This window comes from Microcebus murinus, chromosome 7 (genome assembly GCF_040939455.1).
Source record: "Microcebus murinus isolate Inina chromosome 7, M.murinus_Inina_mat1.0, whole genome shotgun sequence".
Lineage (NCBI taxonomy): Eukaryota > Metazoa > Chordata > Mammalia > Primates > Cheirogaleidae > Microcebus > Microcebus murinus.
The window spans coordinates 89,390,636-89,413,065 of NC_134110.1; the positions used below are offsets into that span (position 1 = coordinate 89,390,636).

The 22,430-nt window shown below is 35.9% G+C and overlaps 1 protein-coding gene across 1 annotated transcript in view; it reads left to right on the top strand.

The window, feature by feature from the left end:
• The window catches only part of CPA6 (carboxypeptidase A6), a 259,455-nt gene that overhangs the window by 187,401 nt on the left and 49,624 nt on the right, over positions 1-22,430 (top strand). The window contains exons 6-8 of the mRNA XM_012739909.2: positions 972-1,076; positions 19,052-19,162; positions 19,690-19,780. Coding sequence (XP_012595363.2) covers positions 972-1,076; positions 19,052-19,162; positions 19,690-19,780 — 307 coding nt within the window. The remainder of the gene's footprint in view (positions 1-971; positions 1,077-19,051; positions 19,163-19,689; positions 19,781-22,430) is intronic.

The window sequence follows — 22,430 nt, forward strand, 5'->3', positions numbered from 1 at the left end:
GTGGTGCCCAGGGACTTCCGTGTTCAGTTCATCTGCCATGCCTCCCTCAGACTGCAGAGGCAGATTCTCAAATATGATGTGCTAGATTCTCTTCCAAGCTGGAGACGCCTTCCTCCGACTTGTCTGCCAGACATGCTGCAAGTCTTGCTCAAGTATTCCAGCACTCTTCTTCGGAGAAACTTCCTTTTATTCCCCAGGAAAATTCAACATAACACTGTATGTTCCCACAGTAACTTACCGTTATTCACATCACAGTGGTTGAATGATTGCTTGCACGTCTGCCCTCCCCACTGGCGTGTAAAATCCTTGTCTTTTCATCTTTCGGTCTCCAGTACTGAGCACACTGTCTGACATTAAAAAGGATTTCCTGAAATATTAGATGAGTGAATTAATGAATAAATGAAAACTAGATCCCCTGTAAATATAATATCAAGAGCTACCTATTGATTAGTGGGGTAGAAACTAGGTTAAAAATAATATAGATAGTAGAGTTGTAAAGAAAAATCTGTCCCTTGATTCTACAAATCAAGTTGTTTTATGTTTCCATTTTGTGGTGCAATAAAGTTAGACTTTATCCACCTATAAAACATAGCTATTTCTTTAAGAAATATTCCTTGGGATGAAGAGAGAGAAAGAAAAACAGGGGGGAGGGGAAAATTAGCTTTTTACTTAACAGCCACATACTGTCAATAAATTAAAATGGAGAAGCAATCCTTCCTACTTTAGGAATTTCCCTTTTCCTTTTGTATTTTCTATTTCTTTTATTATAAATTAGGGCAATAAATTTATTGTTTCTGCATAAACAAGCCTGGACTTCTGAAGTAGATAAGAAATCTCTCTACCTTTTTTAAGCATTTCCTAATGAACCAAACTATAGTGAAGAATTACACTGGAACCTTATCGAATTATGCTGCTCAGTGAATCCAAAAATAAAAGCCTGAGTTGGTTACTATGAATGCCCTTGTTTTCAGCTGGGCAGAAGATCACGACCTTACAAAAGAGCTGTCTGGATAGACTGCGGTATTCATGCCAGAGAATGGATCGGTCCTGCCTTTTGTCAGTGGTTTGTAAAAGAAGTAAGTTAAACCTTTTACACAATGTCCATTTCAGCCAGTCAGTGCTTCCATGTGTTTTTATTCAGCTCCAGGAACAAAGTAAGATTTTAAAGCCAGCGCTACCTGATTGAATGATGATAAAGCCTTGATTTTGTGGGCTGCTTTCATGTTTACGAACACCTCTTACAACCCTGGCTCAGATTCTCCTAACCTCCGCCCTTAGAAGTTGGAGTTGACAGCCCTCATTAAAGAGAAAGAACCTGAGGTTCAGAGGCTTTATGAATTTGTGACAAATTAGGAAACAACCATAGCAGCAGAAATATGGCAAACGACTACAAATCCAATTCATGGTGTTCCAGAGCAATGTCTTTTATGATATTCAGTTCTGTATCACCTGCCTCTTCTCCTCAAAATTATCTCACTTATGCTATAACAATAAAGAGGTGAACAGTGATTGCATTCTGCCCTCCTGCTATAGGTCTATAATTTAAATGCCAAAAGACCTTCAGCATCTGTGGATTTAACATCCTCAGTTTCAGCTATTTTTCAGTAATCCTAATAGTTGATGACTCAATGATTTCTCATTTTCTGGATACTTCCGTTTGAATCATGAGTCCTCTGAGCTAATGTACTGAGTGGGTCCCTATCCCAAGAGTGGGCTAAACTTTTGGGCCAACACTTTAATATATTCTAATATTTTTCTATTCATTGTCAAGTATATTACATACTTTCACTTTCATGAGTTTTTTTTAACCTTTTAATTAAAAAAAACTCTTAAAAAGAAACCAACCACTAGTAATGAAAGTGAAAAAAATCTAAGGAAATGATGAGTCTTAACCAGAAAATAACCCTACACATTTCCTTAGCCGTGGCCTTATAGAAAACTACTAAAAAAAAAAAAAAAAAAACAAAGAATATTTAAATATATCAGTTATTTAATATATTTCACTGTGTTTTGGGAGAAATTATGTGCCCTAGTAGAATTTGTGGACTCTCCTATGTCTTAGAAAACATACCTTACAAATGTCAAAAATGTACTAAATTTACAAAATCTATCTCTCTGTCACTACCAAACCCACAAAAGAATCTTTATTTTATAATTATTATGTAATAAAATTTTCTAACCTTTCCTACTCAATTTATTGAGTAATCCACATTCTCTTAAATCACCATGTCATCCTGCTAGGACAAATGCAAAAGCTAATAAGAAATTACCTCTATTACCTTGTATCAAATGCTTCACTCATGTGGGAAATGAATGTGGTAAAGTGGAGAGGCAAGTGCCAGTCATGAGCAGTGGGAGGGAAAGAGGTGTGGAGAGGGTAGCAAAGGCACAGGAATGGCCTAACACATCTGCACACGTGAAGACGGCCTGGCACAGGAAGGAGAAGGGTGGGGAAGGAAGCCTTTCCTTGCTCATTTTTGTGGAAATTGAGTCTAATCTTAATTGATGCTGCTTGTTCTTGCTCCAAAATCCACTGCCTTCAGTTGACGGTCATTATACATTCCTCTTCCTTTTCCTGTGGCTACCCTGTGTCCTGCTCTTGCTTGGAATTTTAGTTCAGATTACAGAGCTGCTGGACATGGCTGTACAGGTTGTGCACTGCAAAAATCCAGGTGGTACCATCCATACCCTGTGAGATGATTTGACAAGTCTTTCCAAATCATTACCACAGAATTCCCCTCATTCCTATTTATTAACAAACATTTGAACATCTATTAAGAGCCAAGTGTTGTTCTACATGTTGTGGGGTATGTATGGCTAAAGCAATGCTGACAGGAAAACTTATAGCACTAAATGCATGCATTAGAAAAGATGAAAGGTCTCAAAATGATAATGGAAGTTCTTCCCTCGAGGAAGAAAAAGAATTAGCAAATAAACCCTAAGCAAGCAGAAGGAAGGAAATAATATAAATAAGAGCAGAAATCAATGAACTTAAAAATGGAAAATCTTAAGAGAAAATCAATAAAATGAAGAGCTGGTTCATTTACAAGATAAATAAAATTGACAAAGATCTAGCAGGAGAGACGAAAAAAGAGGATGCAAATTACCAGTATCAGGAATGAGACAGAATATTACTATGAAACCAGCGATAGCAAAAAAATAGCAAGGGAATATTATGAATAACATATAAATTTTATAACTTAGACAAAATGAAGGAATTAATTGAAAGCACAAACTGCCACAACTCATGTATTATAAAATAGATAATTTGAATATCCCTAAAATTATTAAGAATATTGAATTTATTATTTTTAAATTCCCCCAAAAAGAATCTTATGGCCTGGAAGGTTTCACTGGAGAATTCTACCACATTTTTAAAGAAGAATAAACACCAATTCAATCTCTTTCAGAAAATAGAAGATGAGGGAACACTTCCAGTTCATTTTATGAAGCCTGACACCAAGCAGAAAAGGAAACTCAAACCAATATCCTTCTTAAAAATGATGCAGAAATCCTTAACAAAATACTAGAAAATAGAATTTAGTAATCTATAGAAAGAATTATACACCAGGACCAATAAGCCAAATGAGATTTATTTCAGGGTTGCCAGCCCAGTTCAATACTCAAAAGTTCATCGATGCAATCCACTGTATTAAAAGCCAAAGAAGAAAAATTATATGATCTTATCCATTGATGCAGATGAAGCATTTGACAAAATTCAACACATATTCATGATCAAAACTTATAAAATGGAAATAGATAAGAACTTCTTTAACTGTTTAAAGAATATATACAAAAACCTATAATAAACATTATAATTAACAGTAGGCAACTGAATGCTTTCTTCCCTAAGATCAGGAAAAGGCAAGAATGTCCACTCTCACCACTCTTAATTGAAATAGTGCTGGAAGTCCTAGCCAGTGCAGTCAGAGAAGAAAAGGCAACAAAAGGCATACAGGAATAAAGGAATAAATAAAATTATCCCTGTTTTGCAGAAGACATGAGTGTCTATCTAGAAGATCCCAAGCAATCCGCAGAAAAATTCTGTAGAACTAGTGAGTTCAGTGAGGTCACAGGATACAAGATAAACACACAAAATCAATTGTATTTCTATGTAATGGCAGTGAACACATGGATGCTGAAATTTTAAAAGTACAATATCATATACAATCACTTAAAAAAGTAAAATACTTAGCTGTAAATCTAACAAAACAAATACAGGACTTACACACTGAAAACTACCAAATGCTGGTGAAATAAAGAAAATCTAAGTAGATAGAGAGGCTTAGCATATTCATAGATTGGAAGACTCACTAGGGTAAAGATGGTAATTCTCCCAAATTGATATATAGATTTAACACAATTCCTATCAAAATTCCAGCAAGTTTTTTTGTAGATATAGATAAGATTATTCTAAACGTTATATGGAAATTCAAAGAAACTAAGAAAGCTAAAACTATTTCAAAAAAGAAGAATGAAGAGGGAGGGAGGACTCATACTACCCAATGTCAAGACATATCATATGCCTACAGTAACTAAGAGTTTGTGGTATTTGGTGCAGGGATAGACACGGACAAATGGAACAGATAAAGAACCTAGAAATAGATCCACACAAATATTTCCAACTGATTTTTGACAAAGAAGCAAAAGCAATTCAATGAAGGAAAGACAGCCTTTTCAACAAATGGTGCTAGAGCCATTGGACATCCATAGGCAAAAAAAAAAAAAAAAATTAGCCTCAACCTAAGTCTAGATCTAGACCTTAGAAAAAAATTAACTCAAAATGAATCATGAATTCAAATGTAAAATTGTAAAACTATAAAACTTTTAGAGAAAAAAAAGCATAAGAGAAAATCTTCAGGATCTAAAACTAGGGCAAAGAGTTCTTAGATTTGACACGAAAAGCATGCTCCCTATAAAGAAAAGTTGATAAATTGTACCTTATCAAACTTAATCAAAATTCAAAACCGTTGCCTGTGAAAAACCTTGTTAAGAGGATGAAAAAGATAAGCTATAGACCAGGAGAAAATATACGTGAAGCACATATCTACTAAAAGACCCATATTTGGAATATATAAACTCAAAACTTGACTTTAAAAAGCAAGCAATCCTGTTAGAAAATAGGCAAAAGACAGGAAGAGACTTTCCACCAAAGTGCATATATATATACAGATGGCAAAGAGGCACAGGCAAAAAGATGTCATTAGGGGAATTCAAATCAAAGTCACAATGAGCTGTCACTATGCACCTATCAGAATGGCTAAAATTAGTTATATATATAAATAGGTCTATATCTATAGATCTATAAGTAGATCTATACATATATGGGTATATATCACCAAATGCCATGGAGGATGCAGGAAACCGGATCACTTGTACACTGCAGGTGGGGATGTAAAAAACGGTAAAGCTATTCTTGAAAAATAGTTGGCTGTCTCTTTCAGCATACACCATGTGACCCAGTAATTGTACTCCTGGCATTTATCCCAGAAAAATTAAAACTTATGTTCACTCAAAAACCTGTGCACAAATGTTTATAGCAGCTTTATTTATAATAGCCAAAAGCTGGAAACAACCCAGATACCCATCAACAGGCAAATGGTTAAATAAACTGTAGTACATCCATACCATAGAAAACTACTCAACAGTAAAAAGAAAGCAACTATTGATTCACACAACAACCTGTATAAGTCTCTAGAGAATTATGCTGAGCGAAAAAAGCCAATCCCAAACAGATGCCTACTGTATTATTTCATTGATATGTTATTCTTGAAATGACAGAATTATGGGAATAGAGAACAGATCAGTGGTTGCTCAGGGCTAAGGATGGAGTGGAGGTCGGAGGAGGTGGATGTGGCTATAAAAATGCAACATGCAGGATCCTCGTGGTGATGGAAATGTGTGTCTTCACTGCATCAATGCGAACACCCTGATTGTGACGTTATGCTACAGTTTTGTACGATGTTACCACTGGGGGAAAATGAGTAAAGGGTACATAGTATCTCTTTGTATTACTTATAGTTACATGTGGATCTACATTTACTTCAAAATAAAAAGTTCATTGTAAAAATAATAGCCAGGCACCATACCCTGGGTTTCTATTTTCTTTGGAACCTAGAGAACCATCTTTACCCAGAGAAACTGAGGCAACTTCATCCCTGCCCTCTCTCTTCCCTGCCGTGTAATCCTCATCGCTGGCCCTGACTCTCTCTGCCACGGAAACCCAGAGTATCAAGACATGACTCTGGTTTCACACGTTCATCTCTTCTTCAGCCAGCATGACTGTCCCATGCCATGCCCTGAGAGCCATTTCCACTTCTGTCCCCATTCCAGTTTAGCAGATTGATCCATGGATGTCTATTTTGGAAACACAAAGTTCAGAAAACAGTGATATGGTAGCAAACCACCAGGATTAAATGACTGGTAGGATGGTCTTGGTTATTTTATTTTGAAAAATGATTACATGAATTCATTATCTCAACAAATATTTGATAGTTGCTAGTTGGTAGGCATTTTTAAAATCCAAATATACCACAAAACTTGTGGGCTTTAGTCTTTTAAATTGATGATCATTGAATTATGTTGAAGAATATAGAGCCATCACTTTTCTAATTTCAATACTTGCTACCTCTTTTTATTTCTTAAAATTCACATATCATACATTTTTTATATCTTGTAAGCAGGTACACTTGGATTGCAAAATCTTTCTCTTGTTGAATGCTTGCTTATTCTAGGTTAGCAGAACCATAGCTGATGTTGTATCATATTTATGATACCATGAGGTTTTGGCGGGAGAGTAGGAAGAGGATCACTGACATGATGGACTTACTGCTGAAATGTGTGCTACAGATGCTCCACCATAAAACTAAAAAGGAGCTTTTGAGAAGTACTTCCTTTCTGCAATAAGGTTTCCTTAAATTTGTCATGGACCAAGAGAGATGATACAACCACTAAATTCATAAAAGAAAGAAAACTAGCATAGATACATAGGAGCAGTAAACAGAGATAAATGTGCAGAACTTGAAGGTTTCCTTTCTGCAAAAGCAAGCAGACACTATTTACAGGAGAGTAAGAGACTTAAACCTGAGAATGGACAGAGGGCAGGGACAAAGAAAATAGACGGCAAGTAGACACTTGTGAAGAGGGACACTCACAAAACTTAAAAATAACGGACTTAAAAATTAAAAGTAAAGGAAACTCCCAAGTTAAAAATAGGGTTTAGAACAATTTGGCTGTTCCTCAAAAAGTTAAATAGAGTTGTCATATAACCCCAAAATTCCACTCCTATGTGTATACTTATGTACATACCAAGGAGAACTGAAAACATATATCTGCACAGAAACTTGCAAACAAATGTTCATAGCAGTGTTATAATAGCCAAAAAGTGTCCATTGACTGATGAATAAATTTTTTTCAATGTGGTATACCCATATCCATACAATAGAATAGTATTCAGCCATAAAAGGAATGAAGTACCAATACAAGCCACAGCATTGATGAACCTTGAAAACATTGTGCTAAGTGAAATAAGGCAGACACAAAAGGTCACATATGTATCATTCCCTTTATATGATAATGCCCAGAATAGGCAAATCCAAAGAAATAGGAAGTAGATTAGTAGTTGCCAGGGGATTCGGGGAGAGGGAAACTGCAACTATTACCAGGCTCTTTTTGGGGTGACGGAAATGTTCTAGAATTAGATAGTGATGATGGTTGTGCAACATTGCAAATATACTAAAAACCACTGAACTGTACACTGTAAAATGATGAGTTTTATGTTATATTAATTATATCTCTGTAGAAAAAGGAGTGAAGTACTGATACATGCTACAACATGAATGACCCTTAAAACCATGCTAAGCGAAAGAAGTCAGTCACAAAAGATCACATACAACCTGATTCCATATTATGCAATATGCAAAATAGGTGAATTTATACAAACAGAAAGTAGATTAGTGGTTGCCTGTGGCTAGGGAAGATGATAGGGTTGGGGATTGATAAAGGCATGAGGTCTCTTTTTTGCATGATGAAAACATTATAAAATTATAGTAGTCATGGTTGCACAGCTCTGTGAATATACTAAAAACCACTGAATTGTACATTTCCAAAGAATAGATTATAAAGTGTGTGAATTATATCCTCCAAAAGCTGTTATTTTAAAAATTAGGGTTAAATGCGGCTTCCCTAGAAGACATCTGTATTAATCAATTCAACAAATTCTTGCCGATCACTGCATTTTCAACACTCTGCTTGAGTTACGGGGGTTAGCAGAAGCAGAAGTCATGGTCCCTGCACTTAAGGAGCTACATTCTATTTGAGGAGAAATCTTTATGTGCAGGAAGCCACATAAAATAATGTGTCTTTAGAGGCTAACTTATACTGATGATAGTATCTGAAGGAATGAAGGAATCAGAAAAATCCATGAAGACCTGAAAAAAAAAAACAAGCTCTATGGAAGCTTTGTAGAAATGAGTCTCAAGTTAGGCCTTGACTGAGAAGTTGGAATTTGATCAGGGAAATAAAAGTGTTCCAAGAAAGAGAAAGGACAAATATGGGAGTAGACATGGTGTGTGCATGACTGTGGGTTAGCAAGGCGATAGCCTATAGTCTGTGTGAGCAGATCCTAATACAATATGAAAGTGACTAAAGAATAAGCCTTAGAAGCCACGTAGAGTTTGGTCCAATAAAGTATTAATAAAATGAGAAGACACTGATAAGTAGCAAAAAGCAGGTGTCATTGTCAGGGAGTTTAAAGATGAAAGGCAATGATATATGGATGAAAGGAAGAAAGAAAAGCCCAGAGTTAAGGGGACTAGCTAGAAGTTTTGGGGGCAGAAATCTACACATTGGCAGGAAGAGTGGATGTAGGGCTAGAAGGTAAAGAAAGCATGTGAGAAGATTCAAAGGGAAAAAAAATCACTTATTCATTCATTCTTCCAAATGCTTTGTAAGCACTTCTTTTTATGTGACGGCAGCACAGTAAGTCCTGTCATGGTATAAGCACTATATTATAGGGCACAAGACAGCCACCCTTTCCTCAATGCATTTACAGTTCTCCTGGGAAGATGTGACACACACACACAGAAGAAGCCACCAGTAGAGGAAATCTTTATGAATGGAGGACTGGCTTGATGTGAGAATGAAAGAGGAGAGTGGGTCAGAAATGACAAGATGCCCAAGACAGCGATGGTGTTGTTGAAGTGTTGGTAGTACCATTAATTTGAAGGGAATCACCCAATGCAACACTTTACGAAGCAGGGGAAATGATTGATTCATTCAACAAGTAATTATTAAGTGCTCACTATATACCAGACCAGGCACTGTTAGGGCACTGTGAATATTGCAGTAGAGGAGAGGGACAATCAATAACTGCGCTGTCATGTAACTTGAGTCTCATGAACAGAAAGAATGGCACGGCTTTCCAATGAAAGGTGAGAGACAGAGCAAGCAGCCAAATGAATTACTGCCTGGTTCACAGGCCTACTTTGGGCAGCAGACAACCAAGCATAAATTCCAGTGGTTTTTCCCACCATAACAAAGTTGTTTGTAAGTACTTTTCTAATCTGAATGGCATAATCTGATAAGAATAGACAAGAGAAGGGGCTGAAGTTGTAGCAGTTAGCTACTGAGATCCTGACACAAACTCAGCAGGAGTAATATTTACACGTAGGGTAGCCAAGTAATTTTTAGTAGCAGCCGCTTTTACATCCTTTTGTTTTTTTAAATTGTGGAAAGCCCACTTTAATTCTTTGTTGCCAGTGCAGATAGAATAGCATTTGCTTTGTTTTTTTAGAATCACCTCCAATCAAACGAGGCAATTTGTTCACTTTTGTGAGTTTGAAATTGTCAATCTCCCAGATTGAGCATCTCAAGCCATGGCCGGTATTTATTGGCCCAGGGTTATGAAAAGCACTTAATTTTTTCCTCAAATAATTCTACAATGCTGGGACAAATTCGACCAGAGTTATTCATATAACATTATAAAGTAACTAAGGGAAATACGTATTTGAATTTCAAGCAAGAAAGGCATTTCCAAGCATGAAAGCAAAGAAGGGAGGCATAAAGGAAATGATTGCTAGCCCAAACTACATAAATGTATTTTAATGGAGTATTTATTTATGAAGGAAACTGTTCATGACATGCTGCTATATAAAATAACAAACACAGTATGAGCATCATTTTATAATTTTAACTTTGTAAACTCTATATCTGAAATATATGTACATGAGAAATATACCAAATGCTAAAAGAAAGTAGGATCATGGATAATTTTTATTTTCTTTATGCTTTTCTGGATTTTCCATATTAAACAGGACCAAAAGTGACTATATTTTAAAAATAAATTTAACCCAGAGAAAACTGAATGCATTTCATTGTCAAACTAAACTCAGTTAATGTTTGAGTCATATAGTCCTACAGGCATTTTAGAATCAGTGGTTGAATTCTGTCTAACTCAGTGACAGTCCAAAGATAAAGCAAGGGTTTGTGGGGGGAAAAAATGATTGGGACTAAAATGTTCTGAAATGAAAAGTTCTTCCAGACATGGAAGATGTATAATAAGTATACAGTTGGATCTAAATTGGTCCTGTTATAGCAGCACAAAAAAGAAAAGAAAAAGAAACACTAAAGCATCCTTAATTCCCCAGATGAGCCACAGTATTCCTCTGCTGTCTGCGTAACGTGAAACCTCACCCTTTGGGTGCAGCTTGCTTACACTGGAAAACCATCTCCATTCCACATTTCCACCCATCTACAATTGGCACCTCAGTGATGGCTGATCCCAAGTGCCAAAAACTGGCATGTGATTCAGATGTACTATGTAGATGATTCAAATACCCAAAAATAGGAATAGGAGGCCTTCAGGGAAGCAAGTTATTTTCCAGGCAGGGTAAATAGTAATATGTGAGGGCTATGGTGGATTGTATGCATGGGACAGAGCTCTAAGGGAGACTTGGAGCAGTGGTTGCAGAGGTCCTCTAATTGGGAAGTCTTTCCAGAATGGGAAGGGTCTTCCTCCCAGGATCCAAGAGCTTTCCAGGGAATATTCCTTTTGGATAATTATCTCTTTCAGTCTTATTATGTCTTGCTGCTTATTAAAAGTAAAAATAGAATATGAACCCTCAAATGTAAGAGTAAACCAATCAAAGTTTTGGTTAAGAAATGTATCACTAAAAATAAATCTTTTTAAAAAGAAAGAACTTAACTTGCATGTATAAAATGTGCCAAAAGCCAGGGAATAAAGAAGTAACTGAGAGGGTTACCAAGCCCAGATCAAATATCCATTAACAATAAGTTCAGCTGAGTAAGCAAATACAGCTTTGTTCTTAACTACATAATGGGAAACAGCTCATCATATGAAAATGATCCCCATTTTTTAAGTTGTCTGACTCTGTTCACTGACATTCCAAGTAATTACAATATTCTGATTTGCCTTCTCCTGGCCCTTGGGTAACTTTAGTTCCCCATAATCTCCCATCCTCATTCTCCACAATCTTCTCTTTAATCCTCCAACCTATCTCTCTCCCCTTCTATCAAATTTATAATGTCTTACACATAGCAGGATCTATATTAATATTTGTTTTGTTTCAATTTAATTAAATTGAAATCCATCGCATCCATTGCACTCCGCTATCTAATAATAGAGAATGTTCTGGCCATTGTTTATATAAGCAGCGCTCACTTTCCACGGTAGCACTCAGCAATAACAGGGACCACGCTAGCTGAAGCAGGACAGAGCCATCTTAGTTATCAGTGAGATAAATCATTTGTTCTGTGATCCTTACAGATTTTTATTAAAATATTAAAAACTCTCCTCTCAGTTATGTAAATGATTTTAAAATGGTAAAAATAATATTTAGTATGCTGTCATACTAAATAAATCAAAATGTCTCATTTCTTTGTAAAAAAAAAAAAACCTTATCAAATTCAGATTGTGCTTGCCTTCTTCTCTGTATAACATCCAACATGAAATCAGTATCTTTTATAAAAATTTGCCTTGACGTACTCCTTTCTTAGTTGGACTGTCATACTCCTTTCTAGCTGGATCAACTTTCAATATTTTTTCTTCATACTTCCAATGTCATAAAATATCTCTGAGAGTCCCTTTACTATGAAGTCCTACTGGCGTCACTTCTGAAACATCATTCTTTTCATCACAACCACTCTCCTCACCTGTGTGGGTAGATTTGTCCTGACTGGTTCCTCGGTTGCGTATCTGAAGCTGAATGGTGGCAGTGTCAACATTCCCAGTCAGCTATTTGTTCTAAACTCCATTTACATTTGGTTCAAATTTCACCTCCAGTGTTATCACTTTTCATTTCTTTGCTGCACTTTCATCTTAATTAGACAATTTCCTCTTTCCATCATCCATTTTCGTAAAATATCTTGTAGATTTGTCACTGGGAAACAAGGACACAACACAGCTACACGCTTTGCTGTCTGTGTGTGAACTGATTAAGAGATGCAGGGACCAATCACCACTGACAGACTTTCAAAGAAATTATGTAATTGGTCCCAGATCTTGATGCACATCTGTTCTTTACATAGTGATTTGTAGACTGAAGATCTAGCAGTGGAAACTAAAATTTTCACTGTGGGAGGACTGGTGTTATTTAACTAAACTGTGATAGCTAAAATTTGTGTATATCAGAGGCATCCAAAGCAAGGACACCTATACTTTCTTTTTTGGTAGGTAAAACATCCTTACATAGTAGATCTTAATAATGCCAAAGTTGGTCCTAGTTTCTTCTCATGAGTAAATACAAGTAATCATTGCTATTAGGCTATTTCAGTGTAAAAGTTCTAGAAATGTGAAATGATATAAATGTGAAAAAGGATAGACATGCATCTAATAATACATTCTTCCTGGTTACACAAAACATTTCAAATATTTATCTATATCTCTTACTAGAAAATGTAGATTAATAGCATTTTTCAGTCTTCACCTGCCCTGTTAGATTAGTCACTGTGGGTGGTTCCAAGTATAAATTAAGTATAAATGTAATTAGAATTTATAAGATTAACATATGATTTTCAGTTCTTCATCCTTCATTCATGGAGCCTTTTGTTCATGTTGCTTTCAAGCTAGTATTTAGTTGACCATTTGTATTAAATGAGCTCTTACAGTTGACAGATATCAACTATCTTTATAGATTAGGCTCCATTTTTTTTTATTATTATTATTTCCCTGAAACTCTCCCGTGCTTTGCTTCATTTTCCTGGTATTTAATTTTAAGTACCTCTTTTGTGTACAGATGCACCCACTTTGGTACAACAATGTTTTTCCATCCTAACTAATCTTACTCTGGTCCAGTCCAGATGAGGTAACTCTTCATCCAGATGATGACTGTACCCCTTCCTTTTGCCTTAGCTGTAACATGCTTAATTCTCCCAGTGTGCCCTTCATTGGATGTGTGGTTATTATTTTTAGGTCCTCTGTGGTGCTTCTAGAAAAAAAAAACTATTTAGAGGAACACTTAAATGCTACCTTTTAAAAGCCATTAACAACAATCCTCAAAAAAATGACCCCCACATTCCAGGTTCTCATGAGCTCTAAGAAAGCCACATCCAGCCAAATAAATGCAAAAACAGTGAAAAGGAGGGAACTCTTCTACCTAACTTTGTCATACCACACAAAGACTTTAGTAATGACAAAAATCTGTCTTCGATTTTAACCAAAGTTCATTTGCTGAATTTGGATATATGATATGTATATATGCATGAGAAAGACAAAAGAGTCCTAGTAGGTGGTGAATATCAAATAGATTCATTCTCTTTCTTTCTTAATTAACTTCATAAACACCCTAACATAGTACCCAACATATCATTTGCCTGGTAAGAGGCAATATTCAAAACTTCCTTTAATATATTTTTGTGGAAGATCAAAATTGGTTTTGGTGAAGCATTTTTTAAATAAATTGAAGTGAGGGGATGCAATACCTAGGGACTGCCACACTGAGGCGTGTGGTGCATTGCTTTGTGACTGGCCATCAGACCAGGACTCAAGTCTTCCTCATAAACAACAATAATAATCAAGAAATTAAACTTTTAAGGTAGGTCCAGATGCAGCCTGACTAGTAGGTTTTCTATGTGTATGGGTGGTGTGTATGTATTGATAAAAAGAGTTCTACACATCAGAAGAAAAGCACACCCCTATGTTATTTATGGTTATCATATGTCAGAATAATAGGAAATAGACATATGGTCATGTTTTTTCTAGAAACCCCCACCTAAACCATAAAAGAGAAGTGATCTCTGTCCTATTATTTAAAGTATTCGTGCAAGGAGGTCCCTCAAACATCCTGTTTGGTATTTAACAGTCATCACATCGTGATCATTCCTGCTTTGTCTGACCAGATGGGGAATAGCTGCAATTCTTAGAGAGTTATAAAAATCACAAATATAGCATATGCAATATAATGACACCCTGCTTGTTTGTCAGAGGAAGAACGCATGCTGGCAAGTCTTAAATATTAAATCCATTCCAGAATAGAATACCATGAACAGCTTCTTTGATTAATATATTGTTTAGAAATGAAGATTTTTAAGTGATGTTAATGGCCTCAAAATATACAAAGCAAAAAATTGACAGGATATAAAAAAAAGTGATAAACCCCAAATAACAATGTGTTTTTATCACAATTCTCAGTTTTGAAATAAGAATATAGATGATATAAACAACATAGTAAACTTAATCTAATGAACACATGTAGAATCCCTACCCAATAATGAGAAATTGCATATTCTTTTCAAGCACATTTGGAACATTCACAAAAATTGACTATATATAATACAAGGCCACAAAGCAAGGCTCAGCAAATATCAAAGAATCTATACTACATAGACCACATTCTCTAGCTATAAAGCAGCTGTTAGAAATCATTTACAAAAAAATGTATCTTTAAAAAACTCACATATTTAAAAACAAAAACATTTATAAATAACTCATTTAAATCAAGGAAAATGTTTCAATATTTAGAACTAAATGGCAAAAAGCTACTATACATCAGGACAGAAAATGTAAGTAAAGTAGTACTGAAAAGGAATTTATAGTTTTAAATAAATGCATTTTAAAAGATTAAGGATAATCAATGATGAGCAAAAGGAGAAAAAGAGTAAAATAAAAAAAATTTGGAAAAAAGAATAAAGTTTCCACATTAGTGAGCCAAGCTTTCAACTCGAGAAATTAGAAAACGAACAAAAGTGTCAACAACAACAACAAAAAAGTGATAAAGAGCAAAAATCAACAGAGCAAAAAGCAAACATATATTTATCCTATTGTATCTTTGTTTTCTGTAAATTTCTGCTCTAGGACTAGATGGTTTTAGAGCTGAATTCTACCATTCAGAGAACTAATAATTCAAATATATTAAAAATATTCTCCAAATATGTTTTTTCTAAAAGACCCACCAAATCACAATAGGGTAATATGACTCTGGTATCAAAACCAGACAAGCACAAAATAAGAAAGATAATTATAAGCCTATCTCAGGTAGGAATGTAGATGTAAATACAACCATGCCACTTGATGACAGAGATACTTTCTGGAAAATGTGTCATTAGGCAATTTCATTACTGTCTGAACATAATAGAGTATATTTATACAAACCTAGGTGGTATATATATATTTTTTTTTCATGTGAAAAACCAAATGTCCCAGCACCATTATTGAATATCATTTTCCCTACTTGATTTGTAATGCCAATATCAAGTGCAAATTTCAGGTTTATATACATTCTCCATTATAATTTTATAGAACCACCAACATATATGCAGTTCATCATTGACCACAATGTTATTAAGTGATGCATGACTATATTAGCAACCTGAATACAGCCAATATATTAAGACTACATATCATAACCAATGGGTTTATCCCAGGAATAAAAGGATGGTTTAATAATAGAAAATTATTGTCTGACATTTATCATAACAACCACCAAATGATTATGTCAATACATGAAGAAAAATCATTTGCTAAAATCCAACATCCATTAATGACAAAAACAACAACCTAAATATAAAACAGAAGATCACATCTTTGATGTGATCAACCTCGATTCCAAAATTAATGTGAAGATAGAAGGGTCAAAAATAACCAAGATAATTTTGAACTGAAGCAACATGGGGAGATACACCCACTAGATTCATCAAATTCCATATAAACCATGGTGTGGGGTTGATGAATGGATATAGACCCAAGTGCATTAATGCAATTCTACCCATAAATGGAAACTTGTTATTTGACAGAAGTAGCATGTGAATTCACTCTCATTCACTGCAGATGGGTATGTTTACTGATTGAGAGAAAAAAAGACAACATTTAGTAAAGTTGAAGGCATGTAAGTCTATGACTCAACAAATCCATTCCTAGACGTGTATTACAAAAAAAACTCTCATATATGTCTGGGAGAAATGTGTAAGGATGTTCATTGCAATATTATAACAGTAAAATATGAAACACAACCTAACTGTCCATCAACAAAATAAGGGATCAATATATTATGTATTTACCTATAATGGAATACTATTTAGCAGTTAAAATGGGTAAGTCTTCAACTTAATAAATTTCTGAAATATAATAGGGGAAGCAGACTGCATATTAATACATCATGATCTCATTTGCATAATATTTCAAAGCATACACACAATATTATATATTGTTCATGAATCCATATATATGTACCAACATACATAATCATGTATGAGAATGAGAATGTCAAACTTAGGATAGGGACTACCTTGGTGGAGGGAGAAAAGTGAGATAAGAGAGGGAGCAATTAAAAAAGGGGAGGAGGATTTTTATCTATAATGTCTCAATTTTTTACAAAAAGATTTGATAAATATGGCAAGATGTGTTGTGGGCAGACTTCTCTCTATTTTTTTCTACATGCTTAAAATATGTTGCAGTTTTTTTAAAGGAAGTTAGCAATATTCTTTTAAATATGAAACTATGGAGATCACTTGCACTGGAGAAGACAGTGGGATGAGAACATTCCCATGCAGGTCTCTAGCACAGATTCCCATGTAGGTACTAATACTAACATGATCCGTGCTTTGGAAAGATGAGACTTCCCCAGGTTGGATGGAGACAAAAAAGCTATGGTCCCAATGCTAGGAAGTCAGGGATAGAAATTACCATGGCTTTTTCCTACCCCTTCTTTCACACCTTGTTGCCCCAGCTCCTTTCTCCTGCCGTCTCTTTCTCTGTAGAGTGGCATGGAAAGCCACAGCTGGGGAATTTTAAGAAAGGAACGTAGCCAACAGCCAACCATCTAGCTCTGCCCCACCATCCCAGAAGAGGATTTCCTCCAAGCATTGGGGAATCTCCACTTATTACAGGAAAACAAAATTTCAGGACTTGTAAAATTGATCACATACTAGGGATTTCCCCCTAGTTTGAAGCATTAGACAGTTAATAGAAATTCAAGCATACATGAAAATTCTATTGAAGTTACTTTGGCCAACAACTATTATTGAACCTTAAACAAAAAGAGAATGAGAGAATAATATTAATGTTTGTCGGTTTGTGTTAATGCCATAGTTATTTAAATTATATGTAATAAAATTGTATTTAACTCTTATGTTCTTGAGTATACCCCTATGTTTTCAACATTATTTCTGATTCAAATCGCATGATTGGCTTGCTCTCTATGAATAGAATTCTCATCATATAAATACAAAATGCTGCTATGATGGGTTCAGAAATCCAACTTAACTAGATGTAAAGGAGGATCAAAATTTTAAGGACTTAATTTTCCAAGGCAGTATATACATAATTTAAGAATTATTTTTTTTGGTGGGAGGGAGGAAAGGAAGTACAAAATTTTGGTTCTATTTAATATGAGTTAAATAAGTCCTAGAGAACTACTGTATAGCATGGTGCCTATAGTTAACACTATATTGTATACTTAAAAATTTGCTAAGAGGCTAGAGCTTATGTTAAGTGTACTTATCACAAAAAATAAAAATAATGATAAATACAGAGGGCAGGAGGAACTTTTGGATGGAGGTGATGGATATGTTTTATGGCATAGATTGTGGTAATGGTTTCACAGATATATACTTATTTGAAATTCATCAAATTGTATACATTAAATATGTACATCTTTTTGTATGTCAATCCTACCTCAATAAAGTGATTTTATTTAAAAAATTTATTGTGGAATTGTGTTTTTAATATGGTAATAATTCAAGCAATCCAAACAGGTGTAAAATGAAAGGTAATTCTCCTTCCCACACGTTGTCCCAGCACAGAAGCAGCTGCTATTACAAGTTTCCTATGTGTTCCTCCAAGATATTCTGTACATAGACAAACATGCATCAAAAAGAACTTGTTAAAAAGTTCATTCCATAGGAATGGTATTTCAAAATGTCTATATCCTCAACATAGCACATAACACTTTTCTATTTGAGACCAGTCTATAGTGCGAATCCTCAGACTTGGGGTCAGACACAAGAGAAGTGAAACTCAATCACAAGAGCAAGACTTCAGAGGAGCCACAGTAAAGATGACAAAGATGTTCTATTGTCCATTCAATGTTTTATAGAAAGGTAAGGAGAAAAGAACAGAGTCTCCGTGCAGTTAAGTGCCAAGGCTTGAGGCTGGTACCAACTAGACATAAACAATTAAGTGACAAATAACTAGTGTGTGCTATGATGTATCATGTAAGGCTATCAAATAAATTTAGGTGATTATTTTGTCCAGAATTGAATGGAATCTTTCAAAAAGCTACTTATACAAAAGCCTATCTATATTGTTACTTTCTTAATTAGCCTAAAAATTTAGCCAGATCTGAAATACTGTAAGAGGCTGCCCAATTAATCTGTTGTAAAAGCTTGGCTAAAAAGTTATTGGTAATAATGAGTTTAATTCAGACAAAAGTCTTAACAGAGAATGTGTAATGTCAAAGAGTACAGCTGATGATAGCTTCTTACTTTTTAATCCACAGTATTTGCTGTTTCTCATGGGTAGAAAGGATTTCTCATGCTTTTATTCCTAAACCTGAACTGGGGGCCAATTTATAAGAAAAATGTCACCTTTGTCTTTTAGGCTCTTCTAACACATAGGAGTGACCCAGCCATGAGAAAAATATTGAATCATCTCTATTTCTATATCATGCCTGTGTTTAACGTTGATGGATACCATTTTAGTTGGACCAATGTAAGTCACTTTGCCTATCCAATTGAAAAAGGACTGAATAAGTCATAGAAAACAGTGTCACAGATTTCTAGAACAGGAAGGAAGTGGTGGTCAGTCAGCTGAGTGATTCTAGACATGCAAAAAAGGGCTTCACTCCTTTCCCGATCAGAACACCAACCATTTGATTTCGTTTTTATGTTGCATAAGATTTCATGTAAATAAAGACTTCTCTTTCCAGATAAATTGTAAAAAAAAAAAAAAAAAAAAAAAAAAAAACACCATTAATCTAATCCAACCCATTCAATTTTGCCTGTGAAGAAATGAGGCCAAGAGAAAACAAGAGACAGGAAATTCATGGCAGAAATTGGAGCCTGAACCTGGATCTCCACTGCTAATCCAGTCCTTTTCCCACTCCCGGGGTTTATCTACTCACAAAAGAACTCTCCTCCCCCCAGTGGTGTGACTTGTTCCCTGATTGAGCTACTAAAACGCATGTGAATAACCTTTTAAGTATTTTTCTCTGCACCTGTTTTCTTAATTATGTCTAGGATCGATTTTGGAGAAAAACAAGGTCAAGGAACTCAAGGTTTCGCTGCCGAGGGGTCGATGCCAATCGCAACTGGAAAGTGAAATGGTGCGGTAAGTTGGGAACTAATTGGGATTCAGATCAGAAGGTTTCCACAGGTTTTACTCTGCAAAATGATGAGCCCATTAGGACTCTAATGGGAGACTTGTGTTTTTCTGTAAGTGAAAACCTAGTGGAGGAAGGCACAGATATGTGCATTATAGCTGTAATTTGCAAAAGAAAATGAAATGGTTCTTTTCTTTAATACATAAAAATCAAGTTAAATCTGTTGATTCAATCCTGAACATTGAAAATTTAAATACAGATGTAAGAGCAGAAAACTGAGGAATATTTTTCATCCCCAACATTAAAACATGAACCACGGTTAGTGGTAAGAGTCTGGTTAAAGGTTTTTTTTCATCCTTTTCACATCAGTAGCATGGAGCCTGCCTTCATCTGCCCGTGCTGGTCAAAGCTGTCCAGTCCTTGTCTAGAACCTACCAATCTGCCAGTCATACATTTATTGGCCTCTTACAAGGGGAATGTATTTCTGCTGCACTCCGTGTGTCAGTGATACTCACCTTTCAAGCAAAGAGATGTCATTTTAAGGAAGAAAACCCTTTTACAGAATAAAGCACCAGGCAAGTACCAGGGGGGAAAATGAGAAAATTAGTCACGGCTGGTATATTTGCAGCAGAGAAAGGAGGAAAGGGAAAGTATTGTCAAAGTGCAGTTTTAAGGAGCTGCCCTTTCCCAGAGTGTTTCCTTAGCTCCCTCAAAATATAGACCCGTGTGTAATGAAAAGCTTCCCAGTTTGGTCCCTTAGAAATGAGGTGTATCACGAATGCACTTATTCTACTAATGTGTTGGGTTCTGTACAAGATGCCAATCCTCCCATTCCCACCCATGTCGGACAGAATAACTGGGCAGGGCCTTAGCCTCCTTCCACGTATCATCCCTCCAAGCTGCAGACCGCAGTCAATTAGAATTGGCAATTAGGAACACGACATAGCTCAAAGAATGTGGCTCTAAAATAAGACAGACGTGCTTTGATTCCACCATTGCTAGCCCAGTGATTTGGGCCATTTTTTCTGATCTATGAAAATATAATAACAACTGCCTGGTGGGGGTTCTTATAGGGACTAAAGGAATTTACATGTGTGAAATGTTTCATTTTGGTCCTAGCTCCAAACAGGGGTTTCTGTATCAGTGGCTCATCCATCCCTTCTTCCCTGACCTCCAGAACAGCCAATTCACCTCTGAGCCTCAAATCAATTGGTGAAACAGCCTCTTTCCTTCATACAGGCATTGTGACGATGGCCAATAATGTAAACTTGAAAGTGCTTGCGTCTATGGGGGAAGAAAAAGCATTGCATTAGAAACCGTTTTCTCGAGCCTGGACTGAGACAACAAACATGTCCACATTAAGTCCCAAAATCCACTGATTTAAAAAATTTCCATTTTGCCTTCTCTCTGGGAGGTCCATTTTGCATACCCATCACTAAGGGGAGGTTTCACTAGTTAGCAGGGACGTGGATCCATACGTACGTCATCTGTGAGCCTGCAGTCATCCGTGTGAGTGCACTGGGTGGGTAACACTAGCAGGCCAGCCGGCTCTGCCTGCGTAAAGTTAGACTCCTAATTCTATCAGGTTGCAAGCGAGGTCTTATGTCCCTGTGTTCTTCTTCCTTTCCCAACTTGTGTCCTTCATACACAGGCCCTCTTTGATTTTTCAGTTTCAACTGTAGTCCCAACTAGAATTCCTTTAATTCTTCACAGTTTTAAATAGTTCTGATTTCTCCTGTGAGTCAACACTCAAGACATACATTTTTAAGTATATACCCAAAAGAAATGAAAACATTTGTCCGCATCACAGCTTGTACATGAATGTTCACAGCAGTATTCTACAGAATAGCCAAAAAGTGGGAACAACTCAAATGTCTATCAACCGATGAGCAGATAAACAAAATGGGGTATATGTATACAAGGGAATATTATCTGGCCATAAAAAAGGATGAAGTACTGACATATTCTGCAACATGGACGCACTTTAAAAAACAGTACGCTAAGTTTAAAAAGCCAGTCACAAAAGACCAAATATTGTATGATTCTGTTTATATGAAATGTTCAGAATAGGCAAATCTGTAGAGACAGAGAGTAGATCAGTGGTTGCCAAGGGTTGGGGAGAAGGGGAAACAGGGAGCGATTGCTAGTGGCTAAAAGGTGTTTTGGGAGATGATGAAAATGTTCTAGAATTAGATAGTGATGATAATTATGAATGTACTAAAAACCATTGAATCGTATACTTTAAAGGGTACAAGCTGTTATAAAATTTTTAAATTTCTATTTAGGAGCAAGTTGGGCACTTATTCAAACATAATAACTCTTTTAGAACACTCAGTTACCTATTGTAAATTATAAAATAGATGTAATATGGACAAAATCATATATTTTTAACAGCCCAACCACGAATGCCCTTTCTACTATGCCCCTTTCTTGCTACCTCCCTCTCACTCCATCCAAAACAAAAGAGACCTGTTCTGGTTGGGCAATTAGTTTGGTGGATGCCCCAGGGTGAAGGGAGAAGCCCCTACATAATGGTGGTTTTCAGCTGGTGCCTGTGAAATAACAACAGATGGCCACTGGCCTGCTTTCTAAGAGGTTGGCTTCTCTAGCTGAGTGGCTTTTGTTTGGTGAAAGCAATGCTAGCTGAGAACCTAAGCT